This window comes from Notechis scutatus, chromosome 1, assembly GCF_049901735.1.
Source record: "Notechis scutatus isolate UNSWTSFEM ecotype Mainland chromosome 1, rNotScu1.2, whole genome shotgun sequence".
Classification (NCBI taxonomy): Eukaryota; Metazoa; Chordata; class Lepidosauria; order Squamata; family Elapidae; genus Notechis; species Notechis scutatus.
The window spans coordinates 48857092-48872430 of NC_142009.1; the positions used below are offsets into that span (position 1 = coordinate 48857092).

The 15339-nt window shown below is 38.9% G+C and overlaps 1 protein-coding gene and 1 long non-coding RNA gene across 4 annotated transcripts in view; one reads left to right on the plus strand and one right to left on the minus strand.

Annotated features, from left to right (window-relative positions):
• Positions 1 to 311: 311 nt before the first annotated feature.
• LOC148132793 (uncharacterized) lies at positions 312 to 3563 on the minus strand. Its single transcript, XR_015749272.1, has 2 exons — positions 2835 to 3563; positions 312 to 392 (listed from the first exon to the last, which is right to left on the minus strand). It is a non-coding gene; the product is annotated as an uncharacterized LOC148132793 (long non-coding RNA).
• Positions 3564 to 3675: 112 nt separating this feature from the next.
• The window catches only part of RCOR3 (REST corepressor 3), a 33757-nt gene continuing 22093 nt past the window's right edge, over positions 3676 to 15339 (plus strand). For 2 of the 3 annotated variants that reach the window (XM_026683029.2, XM_087963439.1), the window contains exons 1-3: positions 3676 to 3941; positions 4896 to 4952; positions 15257 to 15334. In XM_026683029.2, coding sequence (XP_026538814.1) covers positions 3773 to 3941; positions 4896 to 4952; positions 15257 to 15334 — 304 coding nt within the window. In that variant the 5' untranslated portion in view covers positions 3676 to 3772. Of the gene's footprint in view, positions 3942 to 4177; positions 4378 to 4895; positions 4953 to 15256; positions 15335 to 15339 lie in introns of those variants that run through there. The other variant, XM_087963425.1, reaches the window with a different exon arrangement.

Sequence of the window (15339 nt, forward strand, 5' to 3'; positions counted from 1 at the left end):
AGCGTATTCTTCAAGTATTTGTAATTATATTTTATTTTGCATTAGTCAGATATTATCTCAAAGACTTTGTCTAGATCTGGGATGACATTTTAAGGATTCAGACCAGGTGGAATAGTAAATAAAACAGCAAAGATAATAATGCATTTGTAAACTATGTGTAATGATTGCAACCTATGCATTTTTAACTCTGCGATACAATAGCCAACAGATGAAGGGAGTATCACAAATAAAATCCCAACATTAGGGAAAAAAAGAAGCATATTCTCAAGTTAGTTTAATTTCTATTGATTGAATTGCCAGAAATCTGAAGTTTTCTTTACAACAATAGTTATTTATTGGGCTTATATGTTGGTCCAATCATCACCGCCTTTGAGCAGTTTGCATGCCCGCTTCTGTAAAATAAGATAAGGAATTATTCATAAAGTTTAAATGAGCAATAACCAACTCAGAATTTCACACTGGTAACAATAAACAAGTACAGTTAACAGACCAGAACAATCACATTACAACAAAGTAAACCACAACACTACAATAAAATTAGTATTTTAGAATAATAAAAAAGTGGGAAAAAGATGAAAGATAAAATTGCAAAAATCAAAGAAAAATCAATATAAATTATTATTGATTATAAAGAAATTATTTCCAATTTTTTTACAGCAATTGTAAATATATGTTGGAAAGAAAATCTAGCACTTTTTTTTTATATATATCAGTAGCAAGGTTGCTATATGCCCAAAGATGGAAAGAGAAATATATATCGACAATAGTAGAATGGGTTCTGAAATTAATGGAGCTAGTCCAATGATGAAATTGACTATTTTGCTTAGAGATCATAACTTGACTATATTTCTTATTCTTAAGAGCCTTGGTGGCGCATAGAGTGCAGTACTGCAAACTACTACTTCTGACAGCCAGCTGCCTGCAATTTGGCAGATCGAATCCCACCAGGCTAAAGGTTGACTCAGCCTTCCATCCTTCTGAGATGGGTAAAATGAGGACCCAGATTGTTGGGGGCAATATGCTGACTCTGTAAACTGCTTAGAGAGGGCTGTAAAGCACTATAAAGTGGTATATATGTCTAAGTGCTATTGCTATTGCTATTCTTGTGACCTGGAGACCCCTATTAGATTGCTTACAAGACAAGGAGAAAAATCAGGTTTTGATTACAGGATTTGAGGATTAGATTGAACTAGAGAAATATTGTAGCTTTTCAAACATAAGGTTATTTACATTTGACTTACTATATGTTAAGATTAAAATTAAGAGAATATTTTATGAATATTGTTATTTTAGAAGGTTGATTATTAATATTTTGTTTTAAAGATTAGCATTGTTTGTGTAAAGCTAGACAAGTTGTACTGTTATTTCTGGACTAAAAGAAACTCAGAAATCATCTTTGTTATAAATTTGATATATTTTTGGTTACTTTGTTTTGCTGTTCCCTTTCCCTTTTCTGATATTTGACTGTGAAATTTAATAGATATTTAAAAAATAAGGGGTTTCCAAACATTATTAAACCTAAATAATATTTTATCTCTAATTAAAACCATTTGTCCATCTTGGCAAGTTCCATCTTTAGTATTGATTCCTCCATTATGGGTAAAGTTTATTTTTTCCACTTTTGTGCATTACATAGTCTCATTGCAGTTGTCATACATGAAAATAAATATGTTTTCCAGCTGCTTAAAAAACAATCCCAAAATCAAAGTCTCAGGTTTTAAACGCTTGAGTCTTTAGAATCTTTTGTATTATTATATGTAATTGATTCCAACATTTTACAAGTTCACCAAAACCATGATAAAATGTCCCTTCTTGTTGGTTTATAGTTCCAGCATAAGTTTGAAGAACATTTATACTTTCTGGACAGTTGTTCCAAGATATATGTACCAATAATACATTTTATAAAACTTATCTTTAAGACCATAACATAGTATAAATTTCAATCCTTTCAACCATATATATATTCTCCTACTGATCCATATGTGTATTGTAACCAAAGTTTTAGCCCATTTTACCATACATTTTCACTTCTTCGTTTCATATTTCAATAAAAATTGATACATTTTAGCAATAAAATCTTCATTTGTATACAATTCCATTTCAAATTTTGTCTTACATTGTTCAAAACCAACTTATTTTATCTAGTTTAAATCTTTCTAATAATTACCAGTAACATGAATATACTTCTACTGCCAACTCTCATTTTTATTTTACATTCTCCTTAACAAAAGTCTAATGTATCAAAGCAAGTCAACCATTTATGTCTAGTAATCATTTCTATTCTATAAAATGCTTCCTGTGCTGAGATTCACCAAGGCACAGCCTAGGTTTATATCTGTTTCGTATTGTGTGGAACATCTAACAAAATGAATCTTAAAATCTACATTCACCTTAGTTTTAAGGTATTTTAGATATCCATGCCACACAAATATCAAACCATTCCCTTATTCCCTTCTGTAACTCCAAGACAACATCCATTCTTTCATTTTAGACCAACCAGGCTTTAATGTCCTAAACCCCAGGAAAAAAAAAACTTCATATGGCTTTCTGGGGAATTCAGAGCGAAAGTCAAAAGTTTCATCTAGAATATTTTGTTTTGTCTTCCCAGACTACTTTTGCCATTCCTTTGGAGATCTTCTAGACAGGTAATATACATGGGCCCAATTCCGCTTAGTTTCAAAGCCTGAACAAGATCAGCCAGGAGTTGTTAACTGGTCAGACAAAACACCAAGTGCCAGATACAGAAAAATGGTTTCAGTTATGACATATGGAATGTTAGGAATAAAATCTGTTCCTAAATCAGTAGAAAAAAGTTTGGCAGCAGAACTACTTACCAAGAAAAGTGGTGTGTTCCCCTTATGGGGCTGAGTTCAAGCAGGTGGGCATCTGCCTGGGGTACTTTTGAGTTCCTACCCTGAACAGCAGTTGGATCCCATCCCAATGGATTCATTTCACACGTGCCTATCATTCAGCAACGTTGAAATTATAGGTACTCAGCCCAAAGGATACATGCTTAAGCATATCTTCAAAAACTCCAGGTTTTTTTTAAATGGCGGATTGTAACTATTTCCCTGTAACCCCATGGAGAGGATTCCCGCCGCCCCCCACAATGTTTCCGCCCCCCACTCTTTTCACCACTCCCGGGAATCTGAAAGGAAGGTTTCAATCCTCCTCTTCCCTTTTTCTTCGTGGCAATAATCCCAATCGTATCAAGTTCACGCCTAATAATTTAAAACAATGAAGCATAAAAATACAGGGTGACCAATGTTGAAGTAATGAAAGAATCGCCGGAACGAGAGAGGCCAAAGAACATCAATCCTCGCTCGCCAAAGGCACGCTCGAAGCGGCAGTGCAAGCTCAGTTTAACCCGGGAGCAAATCCTTCGATACGAGAGAAACCAACGTGCGCACGGGCGGGTCCACACGAGGGGTCCCGCCGAGCTGAAAGAAAGCAGCCTCGGCGCTCGGTTTCCGATAGGTGCGGAGGGACCGGGCCTGCCAACTCCGCGCGGCAGAAGACGAGCAGCAAAGCGCTGCCGCCTTCGCCGAACGTTCCCAACGTGTGAGGCTAGATCCGGCTAGGCTGCCGCGGAGGGATCCCAAATCCGTGGGCGGAGGAGACGAGTAAAGGGGGAGAGAAGGAAGGAGGCGCCGGCACCGCGGCGGCCCGAGCCGCGGGGGGGCGGGGGCACCAACATGGCGCCTCCATATTAACTTTTCCCCCCTTCGGCAGTGGCTGCCACCGCCGGTCGCCCCTCTCTTGGGTAGCCGTCATGCCGGGCATGATGGAGAAAGGAGCCGAGCTCCTGGTGGGCGCCAAGAGCAGGGCGGCCCCCAACGGCACCAAGAACGGCGGTGGCGGCAGCAGCCCCGGTTCCAACGGGAACTTTTTCGAGCCGGAAAGCGGCGGTGGCGGCGGCGGTGACAGCGGCGACGAGCACGGTGCGGGCTTTATCTTCCCCCACCCTTTTTCTCCCGAGCGGGTAGATTTGGGCCTAGTCCCGTCGCCCCTGTGTACTGGCTGGCTGGTGGCAACTGCACTGAGCTTCTATAGGTCTCTCTGTACTGGGGTATATGTGCACGCGCGCGCGTGCAAAACTGAGGTGCGCTCGTGATAGGGTCTACACAGGGTGCGGATAACGCGAGTATGGGGGGCGCGTACGTGTACACGCGCGCGTCCTCGATTTCGCGCGGCCGCGCTGTATGTGTGCCGGCTTGTCCGTCTGTCCATCATCTATCCCGTGGAGAGTGGGTGTGCATTTTCACAATGGGCACACGTGTATTGCAACCGCACTTCAGGCGCGGTACTGCACGGCATTTTACGTGTGTGTACAACTGTACACGTTTAGTGGCATATATCCTTGCAAACGAGTACGTGGTGGGTGTCTGGACTATGAAAAGATTGCCATGAAGAGTGGTGCACGCAGGTCTAGCTACGTGCAGCCCTTTCTGTCTTGTTTTTCTCTGCTAGAAATGCACTCGAGACATACACCCACGCAACGTTGTGCTGTATCAGCACAATAAAGTAAAGGGTCCGTTTCTGTTTCTCACTAAATTTAATTTAGCACAATTGTTGCCTTTCTGGAAATTAATCCCCACCTGGAATGTTAAAGGGAAGTAGGCATTTCTTTTTCCGGTGTATATGTGGTGGGGGGAGTTATCTCTTTTTTTCTTCTTTCTGTCTGTCTGTCTCTCCCTACTTGTTCAAGGCTTTGAGGCTATCAAAGCAGCAAGACTTGTGCTTATTGGTAATTGTCTATTGCATTGTCTGTGATGCTTCTAGATCACAATCTCCACATTTTAATTTGTAATGACTATACTTCAATCATTGAAGAGAAAGGCGTCCTTTCTCTTCCGCCCCTCTAAGAGATGCATTTATTTTTTCTTCCATTGCAGATGTAGGAATGAGGGTCGGAGCAGACTATCAAGCTCGCATCCCTGACTTTGATCCTGGTAAATATTTGTATATGTATATTTAAAATATATTTGTAACTTGATATCTCTATGCTGTTTTCAAAAATGGGAGTTTATTGCATGTGTTCATTATAATGAGAATGTAATTGAATGCATTCTGTTGAATATTATGTGAGAGTGAAAGGAGGAGAGTTGCTTTTGTGAAGGTTAAAGGTGTAGGATTTTCTTTGGCACCCCTCCCCCAAGGCTTTGTGCAGCTTGTTCCTGGTCACTGAAGGTTTGCAGAGCCAGCTTTTAATGTTTGGAAGTTGAAATAAGCAGGCCTTGTGTTTGGAGAAGGTAGCTCTTGTCTTCTAAGTAAGAAAGGAAGGGTTTTAAATTTTCAAAAACTTACCTATCTTGCGTCTACAGTAGTTTGAAAAGAGTATTTTATTCCAAGAATATTGAAAGACTATGCTTCCTTGATTTTCCAATATTTAAAAGTGAGGAGTAATGAAGATTTCAATATAATAAGTAATACTTCTGTTCACCATGTGATAGAATAGACAAACTTGCACTTCTTCATACTGATTTATCTCAGTCTTAATTTGCATGTACTATATTAGCAAGTCATTATTATCCAAACAGTCTTATTTCTAGCCAGATCTACAAGGAAACTCTTCTGTAGACCTGGACAATCTGTGTCAGTTGATTACTGCTGCTAATAATGGTGCCCTTCTATTGAAACTTATTATTTCACTCTAAGATGATTCTGAATCTTTTGTTTTAAAGAAGAAGCAAATTGATTATCTTTTTTAGAAATATTTTATTGTTGCTATTAAAATCTTATCAATTATAAATGTTTAATTTTATAGCTAGAAAACTGGTTTCAACAATAAAAAAGCTTTGGATTTAGTTTTGTTGTACCTGTCATATATACTATTAAAATATTGTCAGTGGTTGACAGAATTTGTGGCTGGATTCTTGATTTTTGCATATTTAATATAAATTAAATAATACTCTAAACAATGCTCGTAAAAGAAGAATTTGCAGTTGAAGTATTGTCCATTCTTGGTTTGTTGCATTTCTTCTTGTCCACAGAAGTTTCTTTGACATTTCATGTAGACATTTAACAAAAGTCACACCTTTTTTACAACCTATTTGCCACTTCATAGGTGTTACTGTTCCTCTATGATGATAAAGATCCCAGTATTTGGTATGATTGTACATAATTTAGGATTGTCATTTGTTTACAATTCATCCATTTGATCTCAATCAGTGATACAACTATAAGAGAAGCATAATCTATCAGATAGGTTGCTGAGGGCTAAAATGTGGAACACCATCTCATAATCACCTAACTTTGATTAATAATTTCGCAGAAGTGGGTATTTATAAGAAACAGCAGTAGATGACAACAACCTATCTTATAGCTTTTTCATTCTGACCAACTTAAGTTCCAGAATTATCATGTTTGTCATTTTAAAATACATGACAGAAATATTATATCTGGAATTTATCATTGATCTATCATGTAAAATGTGGTATAAGTGGTTTATACTATCACATCCAAATTTCCTCTCAATCTTTCAAATACCCACGGCTAGGATTAACATTTTGAGCTACCCACCCATGCTACAGTGCTTCTTAAGCAATGTTATTAAAGATTTATAGAACATCTTAAGGATGGATTGCCATTAGTATTTGGTGCCTATAGTGTACCAGATTATAAGAATTGTCTTGATTTCTCATGTAACCTCTTTTAAGTTTACTTTCATTTTTTTGCTCAATAGATTAAACCTATGGATTTGGTTTTCATATATTTTTCCTAGTTGTTTTCTTTAATTGAATTCTCCCCACTATTTAAATTTTACTTTCACCTTGTTTACTTTTCTTAGTAGAAAAGTATCAATTGAATAGCAGTAACAATAGCACTTAGACTTATATACAGCTTCATAGGGCTTTACAGCCCTCTCTAAGCAGCTTACAGAGTCAGCATGTTGCCCCCAACAATCTGTCTTCATGTTACCCACTCTGTTCAGCATTGAACTCCTGGCAGTGAGCAGAGTCAGCCTGCAATACTGCATTCTAATAACTGCACTACCACAGCTCTTATAGTATTTTATAATATATTTTTCATTTTTTCTGTTCAGTAGGGAATTTGAAGTACCAAAGTCTAAACATTTTCATATGTGAAATCACCCTGTTTGTGTTGGATGACATGTTACCTAAAGATATTTTCTTCATTTGCACTTCATTGGCAATCTTTTTTTTCTTCTCATGACATTGTGTTCATCTTGACCCATACCTGAGATAGTTAAGTTGCCCTCAGCTGTTCCTTGACAAAATAATATTTCCTCTTTAAGCAGACAACAAACTGTGGCAATTTTGCTGTGGAGTAAAATCTGATCTGTTCCATCAACTGAATTCTTTTGGTAGGACTATCAAAAGATAGTTATCAGCATGGCATCTATTGGGCACTTAGGGTGGTATGGAGTGTATGCCTTCTCTGTCTAGCTTTTGGTGTGATTTCAGAGCTATTCTATATTAGGCAGCAGGAAAGTGGCTATCAAATTGGGTCCTTCTCTGCATCCTTGGGTGGGGAGGACAGAACCCAGCTTCAAGGCTTGGATGAGTATAACTAGCAGCTGATCAGCAGTGGAAGCAGAAAAGTTGCAGAATGATGCAGGATAAGCAAGAAAGAGAGGTTCTCTGTGGTGCTTTATGGTAAAACTTCTCCAGTGCCTGTCAACTTTTGTTTGTGCTGCTCTTGAACATGAGTGTAGTGTTCAGGAAGAGTACTGAAGCCATGTCAAAAAGGAGACCAAGTATCAGTTGATAATCAAACTCCCTTTGAATGTGCTTATGGAAAATAATATGTGCAAAATCAGAGCAAATTTCAATAAAAGACTAAACTTACCATTCTTACTTTCCCCTTAAGGTCTAGCACCACGCCATGTTAAGGAGAGAATTTAGAAAATGCTTTCATGTCAACTGGAGATATAATGGAAGAGAAGGAAAAAGAACTTCTTTCGCTCTCCATTTTAAAATGTCCAACATGTCATAAAGAGAATTAAACTGTCCTTTCATTAAAAAATGGGAAATAGAAGTATTTTCTTTGGTGACTTATAAAAAGCCTTCACTAAGAAGGCTTGCAAAGAAGCTAAGGCTAGGTCAGTGATGATGAACCTTTTGGGTACTGAGTGCCCAAAGCATGCACATGCATACCCAAAATGCAAGGTGCGCCTGCGCCCTCGCATGTATGCATGCCCCTCATGAATGTGTGCCACACAAGTGCCCCCCTCACCCATGTGTGGCAGAGACCCGAAAGCCAGCTGGCTGGCCAGTGAAGCTGAGCTGGGGCAATGGTGCGCGTGTCCACAGAGAGGGCTCTGCTTTCCACCAGTGGCATGCGTGCCGTAGGTTCACCACCACTGAGCTAAGTGAAAGGAAAATCCTGGAAAGAACCCAGAAAATGTGGAAAATTAACTTTTCTCTTTTTTTACTGCTGCTGTTGCTGCTACTACAACTACTTTTTACACTGTTGTTTGTGTGTGGGGGAGTGTTTTTTGAAATAGTTGAAGAAATGGAAAGATCATTAATAAAATGTTTCCTAAAAAGTACTTTTCAAATTAAGATAAAAAATGTATTGTGCTTGGAAATATATCAAATCAACAAATATAGTATTAACATTGCTTAACATATTTATGAATAACATAATTAACAAATTAACAAACCATGAAAGGAGAGTGAAGTTCATTCCAGACAAAATACATTTATATGACATTCTAAAAGTTTTTAAAAGGCTCAGAAGTCAAATTGCTGGTAGTAGTTTAGATCAGGGGTCGCCAACCTTTTGGACTTCAGGGACCACCAAACTCATAATTTTAAATCCCAGGGACCACTAACCGGTTCTGTGGGCGTGACCTAATTTGTGGGTGTGGCCAGAGGTGCTATTCAGTAGGTTCTGACCACTTCTGAAGAACCGGTAGTGGAAATTTTGAGTAGTTCAGAGAACCGGCAAATACCACCTCTGACTGGAGATTTTACAGTATCCTTCCCCTGCCACACCCACCAAGCCACGCCCACAGAACCGGTAGTAAAAAGAAATTTGAATCCCACCATTGGGTGTGGCTTGGTGGTCATGTGACTGACTGAGCATGGCTTGTATGTAAATATTATAAATATTGATATAAATGTTGATTTTTTTATAAAAAAGCAACTTTTATCCAAAATCAGGCAAAGCAGACAGACAGGCAGATTAAGTTGCTCACAGAATCATTTCGTGATCATCGGCTAGCTCAGTATCTCAAATTTGCTTGCCATGAGTCTGCACTGAATAATAGAATCTTCAGTCCTAAGGGAGATTCGGCTTTGCTTGAACCGTAACCCTAACCATTTCCTGCTTCCTAGCTAATCTAAATCTCCCAGCACAGCAGAAAAGATGATGGTCAGAAAAAGGAAAAATAGCAATTTAGCAGGCATGTTTGCCGGGTAAGGAGTGGGCGGGGAGGGTTCCTGTGGGCTATGTGGGCGATGCAGCCTTGTGTTTCTGCACAGCCTGGATTAATTGCTTTGGGGGGGGGGTGCTCTGGGGGTGAGATTTCTCTGCGGACCGCCAAAATTTTCTCATGGGCCACCAGTGGGCCACTGCTCGTTTAGATTCAGAAAAACTGGAATGATTAGCTATCACTTTATATAGCAAATATTCCCCCTTTTCTTAGCTTGTTTTGCCTTTGAAATAAATACTTTTTGTATCAGTGTTATAATAGGAAACAAAGTCCACAGTATATAACATTTTTCTTTTAGTGTTTCAATTCCTTGTTTTCAGTTGGTGTCTTTTTTCTGCAACTTGCAATAATAAAATATCCTAAATTCCTGGAACTGCTAGTTGTAACAAAAAATTTAAAAATGTAAAGGTATATTAAATCAATAAATATATAATTACTGCATGATTCAATTATATTTTTTAGTTTTATTTACTAAGGATATTCTACCTATTTTGCAAAGAGTGACTTTATAACTAAAGAATTCTTCCAAACTATTTTTTCCTCAAATTGGAGAAAAAGTTGTTGCTTTGAAATTTCTGGAAATGTATTCCTAGATTAATCCTATGCAATATTTTATCTCCAACATTACCTTATATAATTTTTAGTATCGTATAAAATGTTCTTGAATTTTTAATACTGATATTAAAGTTTTTATAATAAAAATAAAAGTATAATAATTCTGCAGGGTGGTGGTTTCATAATGTTATAGAATAATTTTCCTTCTATTAAGACCAAATTTTATTTTTATTTGTTACCCTCTTTTTGTAATGGCTATAATTTGCCAATGCCGAGAACCCAGCTGGGTGCTTTATCATGTCTTCTCTTTTAGTAATTATCTTCAACGATATTATTTTAATTCCTCAGCTAGAATACAGGTAGGTAGTCCTTGGGCTACATCAGCAGTTGGAACTAGAATTTGTGTCACTGTGACATGGTCAAAAGGGCAATTTCACGTGACCACACTGTTTAGCTGTGGCAATTCCCGCCATCCTGGTGGCTGCCAGTAAGCAAGGACCGCTCATGACTGCGATTTCCAACTTCCTGACAGTATTCCCATTGATTTTGCTTGTGGGAAGCCAGCTGGAAATGTTAGAAATTGTGAACATGACATTTCAACAGCTGGAACTACAAGGATCCATCATAGGTACATTCATTCAGTGCCATCATAAGTTTGAACAGTTACTGAACAAATGCTTGTATTCCAAGGATTGTGGAAGGATTTGTGTCCTGGTTTTCTTCATTGATCTTGTGACCATTTTATTTACTGTCTTGCCAAGTATGGTAATTTTTAGATACCTCTGCAGAAATGATTCTGTGTCACACTTAGATTTCTGTTGTATACCAACTATTTAGTCATTATTAAATGTATAAATAAATGTATATTATTACAGTACAATACATTTATTTATTGCAGTTTATATGGCTGCCATCTCAAATTCATAATTGGGCAGCTAATAAAAATAAAAAATTAATTACAACTTTAATAAATGTTTCCTTTATGTTTTCTGTAGTTATGGTGGTTCTAGATTTTATCTCAGTTTGAAGATATTAGTGCTTGTGATTCTTTATTTCCTTGTTTTGAAAACATTCTTAGGCTCTTTGCTACAAGTTGGTTTCAGAGTTAATCATACTAAAATAGATTCATTTAAATCAACAAGTCATGCCACATCCTTCTGATTTCAGTTGATCTCCTCTGAATGTGATTCCTTCTATATCCAGCAACGCATATATGAGATATTATCTCTATACCCGTGCTTCGTTACGAAACTATGTGATCGGGCTTAGTTTTTGGGGAGGAAAATAAGGGGGGAAGTGTGCTTCTGCCTACCAGCATCCATCAGTGTTCATCTGGCTAGCGTCCTGTCAGTATGTGAGAGAATTGAGGGCTGTTTGGAAACTGAAGCAGTATTTGCTGTGTGAGCAAGAAGGAGACAGCAAGGAGCCTGGGCATGGCTTAGCTCAACTGTTCTGTACTAAAGCTGGTTGCTGCTGTGAAACTGAAACTCCTCTGCTTGTGTTTGCATTTGGAACAGGTTGCTTTTCAGGTGGGGAGGAGGAATAGAACTCCTTAGCATCAACGCGTGTTAATAATAATATACAAAATACTAATGCTCTGATGGTCATTTCGAAAAATCCTTTCTTAGTGAGCACCTAGAAGCCAAGAAGAACATACATGCCAAATTTCAAGTTTGTAGGCTTTACGCTTCTGGAGATTTTGTGATGATGCATGAGTGGTATTTCGCTTTTATATATATATATATCGATTTGTGCTCCAGTGGGGAAAGATTAATCACTGTTCTCACAATCCATGATATCTGCACTTGCGATGGAAGCAGATTTCATCTTTGGTTACCTAATAATACTCATGTTTATACAGTATAACATCCCAAATGCTTGGACTTTTATTGCTGACTGCATTCCACCCCTATTAGATTAGGTGCATGCCACTGAGGCTGAGGTTGACAATCTATTGCCCATGTCTTGTTGACTACATATCCTATCTTAGGCATGATAAGTTTGTTTTTGCTGTTTTTTCATCTGTCTCTTTTGCCTTGGGAGACTTCTTCAGCTTTTCTTCTAGTCACATTTCCACATCATGCTTATATAGATTTATTATTAAGAATAGAATAGAATTTTTTATTGGCCTTGTGATTGGATACACAAGGAATTTGTCTTGGTGCAATGACTGCTAGTCCTTTCCCTGAGTGAATATGGCAAATAAGCTATCTCTGGTATTTTTGCCCTAGGTGGCATGATGTAGGAACACAGGGCTATGATTTCATTTGGTTTCATTAAACCGTAGAATCATTTTTCTTAACTTTCTATGGCTTCATTATCAGGCTTCTAGTTTAATGATGCAACAGTCCAATATTTATGTATCATGCCCAAATGAACTATAGTCAGCATTTTAATCATGCATATAGGAGAAACAGACAGACAAATTTAATGCATAATCATGAACTTGGATAAACAATGTGCAAATCTACCCTTTTTCCCCTATAAGGGACTACTTGATCAGGAACAGTTGTAATTTCTTCTGTCATTTTTTAAAAAATACCTTAAATACGTAACTCTGGACAGCAAACAATAAAAAATCTGTATAAAACTGTATAATAAATCCAAAGCAAAGAAAACCTGAGGCATTATAATTGCACAAAAATAGACAAATGTATGTTGAGCTTGAACTCCACTAACATAACCCTAATGACCTAAGGGGGAAAAAACCCCAGCCCTAACCCCCTAGTTCCTCACAGCCTTTCAGAAGATACCGAGGGTCAAGGTCTTCTGAATCTGAGATGTGTGATAAGGCATGCCTGCTTAGTCCCACAAGATGGCACTATTTAGTAGTGGGAACCTAAGTATGCCCATTTTCTTTGCCCAGTCTCTGCTTTTGCCAGTTACCTGGTGTGAGAACATTTATTTAGTGAATAATATGAGTGACCAAAAAAAAAATTCCTTCTCCCATGAGTGTGGTCACAAAGCTTCCTATTCCCAGTTGGACAATTTTCTTTTCACCTCATAATAGGATAAATTTGGAGTTAGTGGTAATCTTCAGCTCTAACCCTTCACAGCATTTCTATTAATGATGTGGAAAACCAATAGCAGTTCTTCAGGGCGGGTTGAATAGTCTTAAGAGTTGGAAAATTTTGCTTTAAGCAAAGTTTTTTCAGGACATTTTTCATAGCATTTAGTGATGTGAATTAGCATTGATTCCTGGTGACTTCATAAAGTTCTTATTGTTTTCTTGATATCAGTAGAGAAGTGATTTGCTGTTGCCATTTTCTGGGATATTTTTGACTTTCCAATCTAATCTAAAGCTCTGGGTGGTTTTTCTGGTGGTTTCCTATCCAAGTAGTAACCAGAGGTGATGCTTATAGATTTTCAAGATAATCTAGAACAGGGGTCGCCAACCTTTTGGATCCCAGGGACCACCAAATTCATACTTTTAAATCCCGAGGACCACTAATACGATTTTTTAAAAAAAGCTAATATATTTAATATAAAAATATAAAAAAATTACACACACACACACTTATTTAATTATAACAAAAATGTAAATGCTTAATGATAACAAAATAAAAGGTTCCAGACTGAAAGCTTCCCCCCACCTGCACCTTCCAAAGAGACAGAAGAGCCTTTCAGATGCCAGGTGGAGGATTGAGAGAGCTCAGATCTGCAGCCGAGGAAAAGCTGGGGGAGGGAGGTGGCTCTTCCAGCCTCACTTGGAGACAGGCAAGGAAAGGTGTCCCTGAGGGCACTTTGCTCGCTTTAGCATTTTGCTGCCAAACCCAGCCACAGCCAGTGATTATTTGGGGGAGGGGGAGGAGGGAGAGAGAGAGAGAGAGAAAGCATCTCTCGCATTACCAGGGGAGGGAAGGAGGTGAAACAAAATTCAACTCTTTCACCGAGACCTACAAAATGCCAATCTACCGCATTCCAGGAGATCTTAAAAACCACCAAACGCTCCCACTTGCAGTTCCCGCGCCTCCCTGCTCAGGTCCCTGAGATGTACGCTCCCACATGCAATGGCGGCAACAACAGTCCCCTCCCACAGCGCCCGCTGTCAGCTCTCCCCATTAGTTCTCTAGCTTTGAATTGCTCCCAGCTCTCTTTCCTCCCCCATGCCCACGTGCAGGTAGGAAAGGAAAGGGAGACGGAGCTGTGCGCAGCTCTCCGCTTTTCCAGCCCTTGCTGCCTCTCCCAACATCAAAGTCTCGGAAACGCAGGCAAAGCCGCCACAGTGGTAGCGCCTTGAGTTGCTTGCTTCTCCACTACTGCCTCCTCCTTCTCCTCCTCCAGCACCTCTTTCTCTGGGTAGGGCGATTCTTAACTAACCGAGCATGCTAAGGCAACTCAGGATGCTACCACTGCGATGGTTTTGCCTGTGTCTCCGAGGCTTCAATGTTGGGAGAGGCAGCGAGGGCTGGAAAAGCAGAGAGCTGCACTCTGTCTCCCTTTCCTTTCCTGCCTGCACGTGGGGGAGAGGGGGAAGGAAAGAGAGGAGGAAGCAATTCAAAGCTAGAGATCTAATAGGGAAAGCTAACAGTGGGCGCTGGGGGTGGGGACTGTTGTTGCTGCCACCACCGCCGCATGTGGGAGCTGGTTGGTGCATGCATCTCAGGGACCTGACTCTCGGGTCCCTAGAAGAGCCAGGAGGCGAGAGAACTGTGTGGCCCAGATTAATTGCTTTTGGGGGCCATTTCTTCTGCAGCCCAGCAAAAAATTTCCACGGCCCACCGGTTGGCGACCGCTGATCTAGAAGGTGCTACATGCTACAACAATAGTTTGAGAAGCAGTTTCTTATGAATGTAAATAATGCAATATATTCCACAACCTCATAGGACAATAAGTAAGAGGTTCCGTTTGTATTTCAGATTTATTTTTTTTCTTTCACCTCTCTTGTTAATTATTTTGCAAAGATAGATGATAATAGCTATCTCCCATGCACATTAGCTATACCTTCCCTGACATGGTGTTAAGAGCTTTACCTTAAGGTAACTTTTTCCTAATAGGGATAAGAACTAAATTTATTATTCTAAATGCTCAGCATATGAAATTATTGTAGTTGTATCAAGATTGGTTACTTCTGAAAGCAAAGTTCTCATTGGAGTGAATTCCAGCCTATGCTACTTGAACAAGTTTCCATTGTTTCTGTTTCATTACTTACAAGGTGAAAAATACAGGATAGTTTTGTCTAATTGCATATTAGCAATAAAATATTAGATTATACTTCCTTTGACTTAATAAATTTTAATGCTTTTATTATCTGATTAACTGTTATTTGAAGTACTGAATATATTACTTGTCTTTCAGGAGCTACAAAATACACAGATAAAGACAATGGAGGAATGCTTGTGTGGTCTCCTTATCATAGTATTTCTGATGCCAAATGTAAG